The 12,855-nt window shown below is 44.9% G+C and overlaps 2 protein-coding genes across 2 annotated transcripts in view; one reads left to right on the forward strand and one right to left on the reverse strand.

Moving 5' to 3' along the window:
• LOC109778652 (transcription and mRNA export factor ENY2) overlaps window positions 1-12,855 on the reverse strand; it is a 259,142-nt gene that overhangs the window by 212,597 nt on the left and 33,690 nt on the right. The gene's annotated exons all lie outside the window — the stretch shown is intronic.
• LOC109778657 (uncharacterized protein At1g28695) lies at window positions 8,279-10,245 on the forward strand. The gene is made up of 3 exons (XM_020337217.4): window positions 8,279-8,654; window positions 8,742-9,113; window positions 9,509-10,245. The coding sequence occupies exons 1-3, from the start codon at window positions 8,403-8,405 to the stop codon at window positions 9,992-9,994; spliced, it is 1,110 nt and encodes a 369-aa protein (XP_020192806.1). The 5' UTR covers window positions 8,279-8,402; the 3' UTR covers window positions 9,995-10,245.

Here is a 12,855-nt window from a genome sequence, read left to right on the forward strand (position 1 = left end):
AGATACCGCATCATGGAAGACGCCTAGGTAGCAGAGAAGCAACACAAGAGTTCAATTCTGGATCTAGCTGATTCAGGCGACGATGCCAGGCGCCCGCGTCATAACCAACGCCAGAAGCGCTCCAAAATTGAAAAACGTGTCAATCAGCTCGCACGCAAGAAGAAGTAGCCAGGCACCGGACCCAAAATCAGTGCTAGATGCACTTCTGGACCAACCATGCGTGATCCACTCCGTCTCACTGAACACACATCCGCCCCACAGGCTTTGAGCATGTTGGGTCGTCAGACATGTGGCAAAGTGGGGAGTAGACCTCCTAGATAACCTCGGAACAAAGAAAAGCCAAGGAAAAGCATCAAGTTAGGAGGAGGAATCGTCTGAGGACGATGAAATCCTAACGATTTACGAGACTCACCCCTCATGAAACCAGCGAAAGGGAGCGCTTCGGTAGATTAACTGCGTTAACCATGTTTATAGCCTTAAACAGCAAATGGTCAGATATACCAATTACCTTCGAGCAGGATGATCAACCGATATCAAGCTCCAGCCATGGACTCGCAGCTCTCATCCTCGACCCCATTATGGACAGCTACCGACTGACCAAAGTCCTAATGGACTGACCAAAGTCCTAATGGACGGTGAGTAGTTTAAATTAAACTTCATTTACGAGGACACCTTGCAAAAGATATAATTTGACAATTTGCGCACTGAGCCAAGTCAACCCACCTTTCAAGGAATAATCCCAGGAAAGGAGGCACGATGCATTAGTAGGGTCACGTTACACCTGATATCCGGAACACCCGATAACTACCAAATCGAGGAGTTAACCTTCAATATGTACATTTCTGAAATGATTACCATGCGCTCCTCGGACGAGGCACGTTCGCCAAATTCCACGTCGTCCCGCATTATGCTTACACAAAGCTCAAGATGCAATGGCCAAATAGTGTGACCACAATCCAAAGCAACCGGGCCAACTCATTAGTGCACACTTAAAAGAATTAGGAAATAGAAAAATGAAGCAAGCATGGATCCATCCCAAGTCTCTTAGATGATGTGTAGTGCTACAAGCCAGCCGGTCATACTCGGGTTCTTGGTAAACCAGTTGGGCACGACCAACTTTAGGGAAAAGAGCAAATTTTCCACTGGTTTCCTAGTTTTTTTTTTTGTTTTTCCTTTTTCCTTTCTTTTTTCAATGGTTTTCTTCGTTTCTTTCTCTGTTTTCACTTGTTTTTTATTTCTTTCTTTCCTTTTCTTTGTTTCCTTCGGTTTCTTTGTTTCTTTTTTGGCTTTCGTTGCCTCTTTTCTTTCTTTCTCTTTTCAATGGTTTATTTATTTATTTCTTGTTTCTCAACAATTTTCCTTTTTCTCTCTCGATTTTCACTTTTTTATACACATTTTAGGTATATATCTAATACATTTTTCGAATACACATTTAACATTCAAGATTAAGATTTTTTAATACACCGTCAATATTTTTTCTACACACATTTATCATTTTTTGAATGCATTATTAACATTTTTTAAAATAGCATTTTCTTGAATACAAGGTCACCTTTTTTCTCTATACACATTTAGCATCTTTCAATGCTTGATTAAAAAAAATTAAGTACAAGTTTAACATTTTTTAACACATGGTCACCATTTCTTGTATGCATTTAACATTTTTCATTTGCTTGATTAATATTTTAAATACTTGTTTACCATTTTTTCAAATGCTTGGATTAACTTTTTCTAAATACATGTTCGACTTTTTCACACACATTGAATATTTTTTACCTTTTATTTAACATTTTTCGAATGCTTAGTTAAGTATTTCAAATGTTTTATCTAATTATTTTGTAATACATTTATTTAGAATCTTTTAAAGTATAAATGAAAGAAAAATAACAACAACAACAACAATGAAAAACGTGAAAACAAATACAAAATTGAGGCTCTGTCCTCCCGCGCGCCTGTGCCAGCCCATCAAGCGCTCGGCTTGACGCGAGGCTTCCATACATTTCGCTGGAAGCGAGACATAAAGGCACCCAACATATACTCGCCCCTAGATCAGGCAATACTTCTCTGCGCTGGAAGCTGTGGAGGGTGCTCTTATTTGCCGAAATCACTAATTAGCCCCCTCCCCTCTTGCAAAGGTCACTACCATTGCATGTGCACCACTTGTCGCAACTTGAGAATTTTTCTTTTTTTTCCATAGGTTGGTTTATTCAAAAACGGGTTATCTCTCAAGCTGTGCGTCTAGATCTTCGGAAATAGATCCCATGTAAATAGGTTTTGATGAATATTTTTTCATGAAAAAACCCCGAGCCGAAAGCACAAATTCCCCTACTTTTCTTCCATTTCCGAGACACAGTTGTGCCTCTCACGGAAGCAAATCTGTGTCTCCACATGAAGCATATCTATGCCTCTCGCGTAAGAAAAAAAGATTTTTTTTATCTTTCCGAGCAACCTACGCCTCTACAAGAAGCAAATTTGTGCTTCACGCGGAAGAAAAAAAAACATTTTTTTCCTTTTCTTAGAGGCAAATCTGTGCCTCTCATGGAAGAAAAAAAATGTGGTTTTTCTCTCTTTTTAGAGGCACAACTGTGCCTTTTGAGAAAGCAAATCTGTGCCGAGCTGCGCTTCTCACGAAAGCAAACCTGTGCATCTCGCGGATGAAAAAAATTACGTTTTTCGCGTAATATTTTTTGGTTCAAAACATTGGGAAAACCGGGCAAAAAAAACCATCAAACACCTGAAAACACGTATAAAAAACAGTAAACAAAATCTCAAGGAAGCACCCAGCACGTGACACGTGGCGACGCCAAATGGCACGCTCTCAAGCTACCAAAAGTGACCTTGGAGGGGCTCCTGCAAGGATACCCCTTAATTAGTTGCTGCCATTCGCTGTCGAGCATCCGCATAGGCAAGCTCGAGTGGCCCGGCCCATATAACACTTTCCCTGCTGCGTGTTTTCATTCTGTTTTATTTTTTAATGTGCTTAATGCAGATATACTGCACACTTGCATAGCGTCCCTTTTTTAGTCTTTTGTTTAATTCTAAACTTTTTTGAAACATGAAATGTATTTTTGTGAAAGTGATTTTTTAAACACAAACAAAAATTTGAAATTCATGAATACTTTTTGGAAAACTCAACATTTTTTAAAATCCATTTTTTCGAATTTGTGAAGAGTTTTAAAAAGGGAATCCTTTTTTAAAATTCTAAAACAAATTAAAAATAAGCATGAACATTTTTTTGATTTGTGAATAAAATTTTAAAACAAGAAACAATTTTAGTAATTCTGAACTCTTTTTGATTTTTTTGAAAACCCCAAACATCTTGTAAAAAAGCAAGCAAAATTTTGAAGATTTTGAACATTGTTTTGTATATTTTGAATGTGAAAAACACGAAAATGAATATAAAGAAAAATGAAACATAAAAAGGGGAAAACCAGTGATGAAAGCGACAAAAAACAGAAAACCGGTTCAGTGCTTGGAAACTAGAGTCGGAACCCACTTAGTCCCAAGGAATTCTCAAATAAAAATCTTATGACATTCTTCTTCTAGTCTAGAAAAAAAGGGATCTGACTGAGAATGTTTTTTTTTTGCAGGCAGAATCTGACTTGAGATATATGAAAGAGCCAAAGCAGTCTGATGCTGGTTGTTTCTTTCTTTTTTTTAGATGAAAAGGGCACACAGCCCCTGCTCCATTACGCAAAACGAAGCACAAAGTTGTTCATACAAGAGAGCACGCGGAAGCCAGCAGCTCACTGCTTCAGCCAAACGCACTAAAAGGCGCAAAAAATGAGAAAGAACACACACACCCACTAGTTCTGACTAGGAACCGCACACGCCAAAAAACTAAAACAAGTTTAACAAGACGGCTCTTTCACAGCCTGATATAACAATACAATAACCAAACCCAAACGCTATTGCACGGCCAGCACCTGACACCGACTGAAGAGACTTATCTAGGCGGCTTTAACCAGTTATTGGGGGAATTTAGTAAGCGCCTTCACACTTCAGCCAGGATCTGGCCACATCAGAAGAGGAGGGCTTCTTGCCAACAGCTCTAGTTTTTTTTTGAACACCAATCCACCCTGTTCTTGACATGGCTTGAGGCTAGACAACTCCACGAAGACAGATTCAGCGCAGTTTTTCGCCAGATAGCCTGCATACCAGGCCAAGAAACAAAATTGAAAATCATGTCATTTCGGGTCTTCCAAATAGCCCACAGACCAGCTGCATGAACGATATGAATCGCAGCAAATCTGTCTCCAAGAGACCAATAGGAAGAAAAGGACATCATATTAGTTTCCCCTTCATATCCAGTCAGCCTGGATACAGCTTTCTAGAATTCTACAGCAATGACACAACCAAAAAACAGGTGATAGCAGGATTCCAGCTCAGAGCAGAAGACACAGGTTGCATCAGGAACAGTCTGCCTTTTTCCTAAGTTATCTCTAGTGAGTAGCTTATTATTAGCTAGGAGCCACAGGAAAATCTGGATCCTAGGAGGTATTTTTACAGCCCAGACAGCAGGAGTACTGACTGGTAACACCCCCCTAAAATTAACAAATTTGTAAAAAGACTTGACTGTGTATACTCCTTTGGAATTCATATTCCAAACCAAGGAGTCATCTACATCAGTGTACAGGATAGACTTAGCAATCTCCAGAAGCTCATGCCACAAGTTCATAAGCTCCTGGTCAAAGCATCTCCTAAAAGTAATCTTTTTTTTTTCAAGAGTACGCCAATGGCGTACCATATTTTTATAGAAGAGAGCAAACATAATTACAGGAGGCTAGGCATAGATGCGAACATCATGCTAGCAGAACCCACTCAACACCTAAAAGGACAAAAAGATCTAACTACTCACAAAACGGTGTAATCTTCCGACTCCTGCCTCGTCCCAATCTCTAAGCTCGTCAAAGATTTGATGCACCAATTGGGTCGGCCTCCTCTGTTGCTCCAGCCGCCCAAATACTCTGGCATTTCTTTGTTTCCATAATGACCAAGCGACGAATATGACGATAGTGTCAAAACCTCTTCTATCCCTAGTGACAATTGCACTCCTCACTTGAAGCCACCACGCCTCAAGTGAATCACCAGGTTGTGGTTGCCTCACGGTGACACTGATTTGTGTGAAGCATAGATGCCACACCTCCCGAGCGTAGGGGCAATGGAGAAGTATGTGATCGACCGTGTCTTCTTCTTGTAAGCATGTGTAGCAAGCAGCCGTACTATCCTGCAGGCCGTGCCTAGCTCGCCGATCCGAGGTCCAAAGTCTATATTGCACCGCTAGCCATGCAAAGATTTTGCATTTGAGGATCGCCCCACTCCTCCAAATACACTCATACGTTGGAGAGATCGCAAGCCCAAGATGCAGAGCTCGATACACGGACCGAGCTGTGTACTGCCCCGATGCGTCCCAGGGCCATGTAAATGTATCCGTCGCTTGAGGGTCATGATAAGCATCCATAGCAGCCACTCTGAGATGCATGAGCTGTATAAGTGCCATGAAAGGTGGCTCTCCGTTGATATCCGTCTCCCACTTGCTATCCACCATGGCCTGACCGACTGTTCGCTTGTTTTGCACTCTGGTGGGGACCAAAGGCAAGATGGCCGGTGCAATGTCTGCAACCGCCAAGCTGTTCATCCATTGATCTTTCCAAAAGAGCACTCTGTTGCCAGCACCCACCGTGATCTGCACGAGTTGGTTGTAGAGCTGCCTCGCATCTTCATCAACCAAGAACGGTATGCCTTGCCATGGTCTATCCAAGTCCGTCCGCCTCAACCATTCCCATCTCACCCGGAGTGCCATAGCTTGCAGCTTCAGATTCTTGACACCGAGGCCTCCAAACCTTGTTGGGCGACATATGATGTTCCACGCCACAAGGCATTGCCCGCCGTTAACCTTGTCCTTCCCAGCCCAAAAAAACGACCGCATCCAGGCGTTAATCTCATCAAACACCCAATCAGGGGCATTAAGCACCATCAGTTGATGGATGGGTCTCGCCGCCACCACTGATTTGATGAGAACAAGACGCCCTGGCCGTTGAATAAGACCTCGTTGCCAGGATGGCAAGAAACTCCTCACTTGATCGACGAGAGGCTGCCAATCCGCTCTGGACAGTTGATGTATCGCCAAGGGGATGCCCAAGTACTTGCAAGGGAACTGCCCAACGTCACATTGCAGATGCGCGGCAACTCTGCGCTGGTCATCCTCCGAACCCCGAATCAAAATCGCCTTGGATTTCCTGTAGTTCACCTCCAGACCTGATGCATGCCCAAAGCTTGCTAGCGCTTGCTTGACAAAAATCAAATCCATCTCCGTTGGCTTGATGAACAACGCAACGTCATCCGCGTAGATTGATAACCTTTGAGTCGGGGAGATCCCATCTTAAGATTACAACCTTCCCAAACTCTGTCAATAGTAACATTATGCTCATTGGCTATGTTATATAAATCCCAATATTGGGTGGCTAGGATAGCATTGCCAAACCAATGATCCTTCCAGAATCTAGCTCTCTTGCCATTCCCTATATGCCAAGAAAAACCAACCTTAGCAGCTTGAGCTGCCCAGAGAACTCCTTTCCAGAAAGGAGAAGCTCCAGCAGCAGAGCAAGCAAAAATGTTATTACTCCGAAGGTCATACTTAGAGTCTATGATGTTCTTCCAAATTTTGTCCTCGGAGTTATAATACCTACTTATCCAAAAAGCTAACAAACATAAGTTCATATCCCCAATATCAGAGATACCAAAACCCCCAAACTCCTTTCTCATATTAATAGATCCCCAAGCAGTCAGGTGATATTTATGATGGCCCTCATAGTCATCCCAAAAGCTGTGATCTAATTGGGAGTTGATGAGCTTAGGGAATTTGATATACCCCGTAAGATAGGCTGGGATACTGGCTAAACAGGCTTGAACTAGGATCAGCCTTTTGCCAAACGAGAGAAGTCTCCCTCTCCACCCTGCCCCCCTCTTAATAATCTTGTCAACCGTAGGTTGAAGATCCTCTTTTCTAAGCTTACTATAGTGCAGGGGAGCACTGGTTGTTTCTTTCTCGATGTGAAGAAAATGAAGAGGTGTCGTGTTCATCCGACGAGAGCGCCAATGTGAAGCTTTGCGACGAAATACCAGATTCTGAGGTCATCACGATGGCTCATTGAGATCTCGGCATCATGTTCACTATTTTTAATTGGGAAAAGGTACAGAAATAAACAAACTGTGGATGGATAGCCAAGCTGCCCAAGTAACCCTGCTTTGTCCAACACGATCTCCCTCACGCAGCCATCCCACAGTTGACAAGTGATTTTCAAAAGAGAGTATGAACTGGCGCGCTCGTCCACGTGCGACGTGTATGATTCAATTCAAGGGGCAGTTGGCGAAGGCAACTGCGCAATACTAAATTCCCACAGTTTCAGCATTATTGCACGCAATTTTCTATCTCTGAAACGGGACTGGGCAAGAGATCCAACTGCCTAATGTACTACTACCAAGCTTAATTCTCAGTCAGTACCCAGTTTACTACTGCCTCTGTAAACTAATATAAGAGTATTTAGATCACTAAAATAGTTATCTAAACGTTCTTATATTAGTTCACGGAGGGAGTACATTATTGTAAAAACAGTAGAAGAAGAAGCTCACAGCTGCTTACATATCAATATCAATTGCAGGCCCGTCTCATACGAAAGAGCCATTTGTACTGTGCTTACACAAAGAATGAACAGCTGCACATGTAAATGGAGGAATGCGCAGGTGCATAAAAAGAGTAGAACATTTTCACTCCCAATGGCGAGTTTCTGCACATGGAGCAACAGTTCCAGCGAGTACCGCTGAAGAGCACGGCACATTGGCCATGTCCCCATCGAAACCAACTAGACCATGAAGGTTCCTGACTGAGCAGTGGATCCAACTAGCACCGAAGAGCACCGCACATTGGTCATTTCCCTATCGATCGAAGCCAACTGGATCAAAGAGAGTTTCTGAATTCTGACGGCACACACACACATGGATCAACAGTTCCTGATCCAGCAGAGCTGAAGAATATAGCACGTTCGACGTCTCCCTGTCAAAGCCAGGACGGGGTCTCTGACTTCTCACATCACATGACATGAGAAGGGCACGTTGCACCATCTGTGCATGTACTGCTGTGACCATGTAGAAACGGTCCGATTGGGCAGTGTCCCAGTCCCGGTTTGAATATATCAACCTCCCAGACCCAGCTAACACCAGATTCTGAGTTAATTAAGTTGGTAGACACAGCATGAGCTGCTAAGCAGTTTCCCTCCACGCCACTCCTCTTCTCGTTATTTATTTTCTCCGAGTCCTGCCGACGATTAGTTCTCGCGGACGGCACTCCTCCTTTCGTCATCCTCCTGCCGGCGATTCTCGTGGAGACGCACACGCACATACGCATGATGGGGATCCAGCCCAACTTGCTCAACCAGCTGGTGTCGCTCCTCCTCGGGGCGTCCGTCGCCGGGGTGCTCATCTTCTTCATGTCCTCGGACGGGATCGGCGCCGGGCCGTCCACGCCCGGCATATCCAGCTGGGTCAATGGAACCATGGCGGTGCCGGTCGCTCCTGCGCAGGAGGCTAACCACACGAGCGCAAGCAAGGTCGACGGCGTTGCCTCTCCCCTGGAAGCCAGCCACAACACTAGCCAGGTTTCAAAAACTTGCGATTCTTGCTCACTTAGTTACTATCTGTATTTTTGCCTTTAGCGTATCTGAATGTTTGGCCTGGTCCGGCAGGCGGCGGAGGACGAGCTGGAGCGGCTGCTGCGGACGGTGGCGGACGAGCACAAGACGGTGATCATGACGTCGGTGAACGAGGCGTGGGCGGCGGAGGGCTCGCTGCTGGACCTCTTCCTCGAGAGCTTCCGCGCCGGGGAGCGGATCGCGCACTTCGTGGACCACCTCCTCGTCGTGGCCCTCGACGCCGGGGCGCTGGAGCGGTGCCGGGCCGTGCACCCGCACTGCTACCTCCTGCCACCCGTGGCCGGCGGCAACAAGAACCTCTCGGACGAGAAGGTGTTCATGAGCAAGGACTACCTGGACCTGGTCTGGAGCAAGGTCCGGCTGCAGCAAAGGATCCTCGAGCTCGGATACAACTTCCTCTTCACGGTACGTATTCGTCGTCGGAGCAGGTGGCACAGTTTGCCTAGACAGACAAATCAAAAGAATGGATGTTAGTGAGAACCGGTCCAATGTGACCACATTTTTGCATAAACATCCCTCTCACACTTGGCAATAAAAAAACTTGATGCTTGTTATTAGCTTAGTCATGACATTAGCATCTTGTACCTTTCAAATATGCGGGGTACATATCCTACCAAAATACACAATGCGTGGTGGAATATCAAAATTCGGTTGTATAAATTTGTGAGAAATCGCTAAGACATTCTCTTCTTTTTAGAGATTATACGTGTCTTTTAAATTTATGTGAGTATTCTCAAACTTTCTATCCTCCATTAACGCACCACTAAAACTTTTGTTGCATTTACATCTTAACAATGTAGGACGTGGACATCATGTGGTTCCGGGACCCATTCGAGCGGATGTCGGTGGCGGCGCACATGGTGGCCTCGTCGGACTTCTACTTCGGCGACCCGTACAGCCCCGTGAACGCCCCGAACACGGGGTTCCTGTACGTGAGGTCGAGCGCGCGCATGGTGGGCGTCTTCGAGGCGTGGCGGACGGCGAGGCTGTCGTTCCCGGGGAAGCACGAGCAGCAGGTGTTCAACGAGATCAAGTTCGAGCTGGTCGACAAGCGTGGCCTCCGGGTGCAGTTCCTCGACACGGTGCACAACGCCGGGTTCTGCAACAACACCCGGGATTTCAACACGCTCTACACCATGCACGCCAACTGCTGCGTTGGCCTCGCCGCCAAGCTCCACGACCTCGGGAACCTGATGAAGGAGTGGCGCGCGTACCGGGGGATGGACGACGCGCAGCGCCGCCGCGGCCCCGTGCGGTGGAAGGTCCCCGGGATATGCATCCACTGAGTCTGAGTGGTTGGTTCATGGCATATGCGCATGTGGTCGGCCATGTCTGTTTGAGATGTAGTACAAATGTGTCTGCAGTTGTGCGCAAGACAAGATCGAGGTTTATGTCGTCAACTCGTAGTTTGCTTAGAAGGTTTGAGTGTTCATATCGCGTCATGAGAATGCGAATCCACGAATAGTGTATGACGTATGATCTTGAAACCCAAGAGAGTGATAGTATGAGATGCCCTCAAGGGGATGATGAGAAGCTAGCCTTCCTCGCCGAGCTCCTTGACCTTTGTGACATGATGGCTGGACCCTGGCTTCTTGGTGGCGATTTTAACATGATCATAAGAACAACAGTAACCTCAATCACCGCACAATGAGCCGATTTCGTCTCTTCATCACCGACCTGGTGTTGTTGGGACATTTATCTCCATGGGCGACCCCCACCCTGGTCCGGAACGACCGTGTTCTTTGCACCACCACCTATGGGACGACCCACCCCCAATGCATGCTATGATATCTTGCCTCCACCGCTTCCGATCACTGTCCGCTAGTTGTATACTGCTCCTCCCAAGCGCATTGTAGGCGAAGATTCCACTTCGAGCGTTTCTGGCTTTCAGCAGGTGGTTCTGTCCACCTGGAACTCTATCGCTCTGGATTAAGATCCATTTTGGCGCATCTATTCTCGTCTCAAAGCTACTGCATGGTGACTCAGGAGTTGGAGTGCTCGTACCCTTGGTAACATATTCACACAGATATTTCTAGCGTGTGAGCTTATCTATCGGCTGGACATGGCATAGGATGCGTCCGCTCTCCCCACCCGAGGCCTGGCTCCGCCGCAAACAAAAGCGCGCATACCTGGGGTTGGCCTCTCTTGATCACTCGATCGCAAGGCAGTGGGCGCGGTTTGGCCGACTGCAAGAGGGAGACATGAACACTGCGTTTTTGAAGATTCATGCTACACACCGAAGACAAAAGAATCACAGCTTCAACCTCTAGGTGGGTAATCAGACTATCTCCATCCATGAGGATATGACTGCTGCTGTGTTTGAGCATTTCTTCTGTATTCTTGGTACCCCGGAGGCCCGCCAGCTCACCATCAATCTCTAGACCATTGATGAGCGAGACTTTAGCCTTTCTGACCTCGATCGGCCGTTCACGGAGGATGAGATTTGGGTGCCCATCAAGCAAATACCCACGGGTTGCGCCACCATCCCCTGGATCCACCTACGTCGAACCTCCCCAATCTCTGCTTGCACCCCCCTGATCTCTGCCAACACCGAGGTATCCCTGCACTGCGCCGAAGGGCCAGTTGCGTCGCTCGACTCAACCTGCACTAGCCCATGCCCGACCTACACCAGGATGAGGTAAAAAAGACTCTCCCAAAAAAATCATTCTTTGGATACTGGTTGACAAGTATGATGTCTTCTATTTTCTATACTTGAATTGTTCATTGGCAAGTGTTGGTTGTGTTCCTGAATGTGGATGGCAGCAGACTAAGGCGTAGCATAGTGGTGGAAAGGGCTGATGCCTTCCCATCCACCCAGGTTCGATGCATGGTACTTGCATTTTGGGTTTGCTGCACATATTATTATATGGTACTTGCATTTTATATTAGGTTTCTTACAGTCTTTCTGTTAAAAAATATGGATGGCAGTAGCATGAGAAGAGTTGTTAGATTTGTTAAGTCGCATGTAAATGGCATACATGTTAGATTTGTTGTCCATTGGCAAAATCAGTAGCATATAATTTCACTTATGACTGTCATATGCATACATGTTGAAAGAAAATTGGAATCCAGAAGTGGCCACAATATTTTGTAAACGTGCTTCCATTGAGAAGCAAAAGGGGAATATGCATTTTTTAATGTTGTTTGGTACAAAAACGTAGTCACGTAGAGCAGATAATGGAAGAAGTTGTGTCATGTGGAGAAGATGAAGGAAGTGATGAGTACTCCATAGCAACTAAGTTATCTAGGGTTTAGGGTTGAAAATCATTGTTTCCTTAATAATATGAAGACTAGCAAAGGGAAGAAGAATTGTCTTAGGAGGATGTATGATCAGCCAAATAGGCGTTAGAATAAAATTTTAGGCGTGCGATCATGGATGTGTTATTTCCCATCTTTTATGTAATGTTACTTGAGACTTATCGGAAAATATGTCCTTTCCTTTATGTTATTTCACTTGAGACATGTTTAACAACATTTTCCTTGATCATGACATGAATATGTTATTTTGTCATCTCTTGTGTTGATCATGACATGAATATGTTATTTTGTTAACTCTTGTGTCGTGCCATGGTTTTCTTCTTATTTTAGAGTTCATCATGTTGCTTGTTTCCAATATTTTTTCCTTCTCATTATGAGCACAAGTGGAAACCATGGTGAAGAGTCTAAAACTACTTATCCAGATGTTGTCGCATTTCATAGGGCAAAGGCAGAAAAGACACATGATGGTTCCCCTTGTTGGTATCATGTACAATAAGAAGTATGTCATAAAAAATGAGTACATATAATTACCGGACAATAGTGGGTTAAAGATAAATTAATTGAGTACTCCAAAATATATTTGTAACATGTTCAAGATGTACAAGCCTTGTGTTGATAGATTGCATTATGCGCTTGTTAACACATATGGCTTGAAAGCAACAACGAAGATGAGTTCAGAATAAGCATTAGGCATGTTTTGGACAGTTAGGGGCCCTCAATCCATAAGCCAAGTGGAAAACCGTTTCAAGATATCAATTAAAGTTATACATACAAAATTCAATGAAGTATTAAACTTCTTGAATGCTATGGCTATAGACATCATTCAACCAAATTATCCAGAGTTCAAAGTTGTTCATGAAAGGCTTCAAGATGCGAGATTTGCACCTCA

The sequence above is a fragment of the Aegilops tauschii genome, chromosome 3 (assembly GCF_002575655.3).
Source record: "Aegilops tauschii subsp. strangulata cultivar AL8/78 chromosome 3, Aet v6.0, whole genome shotgun sequence".
Taxonomy (NCBI): Eukaryota; Viridiplantae; Streptophyta; class Magnoliopsida; order Poales; family Poaceae; genus Aegilops; species Aegilops tauschii.

Coding starts and splice junctions, on each gene's coding strand:
- LOC109778657 (XM_020337217.4), top strand. CDS start 8,403: ATGATGGGGATCCAGCCCAACTTGCTCAACCAGCTGGTGTCGCTCCTC. Junction 8,655..8,741: donor CCAGCCACAACACTAGCCAG/GTTTCAAAAACT, acceptor CTGGTCCGGCAG/GCGGCGGAGGACGAGCTGGA. Junction 9,114..9,508: donor GATACAACTTCCTCTTCACG/GTACGTATTCGT, acceptor TTAACAATGTAG/GACGTGGACATCATGTGGTT.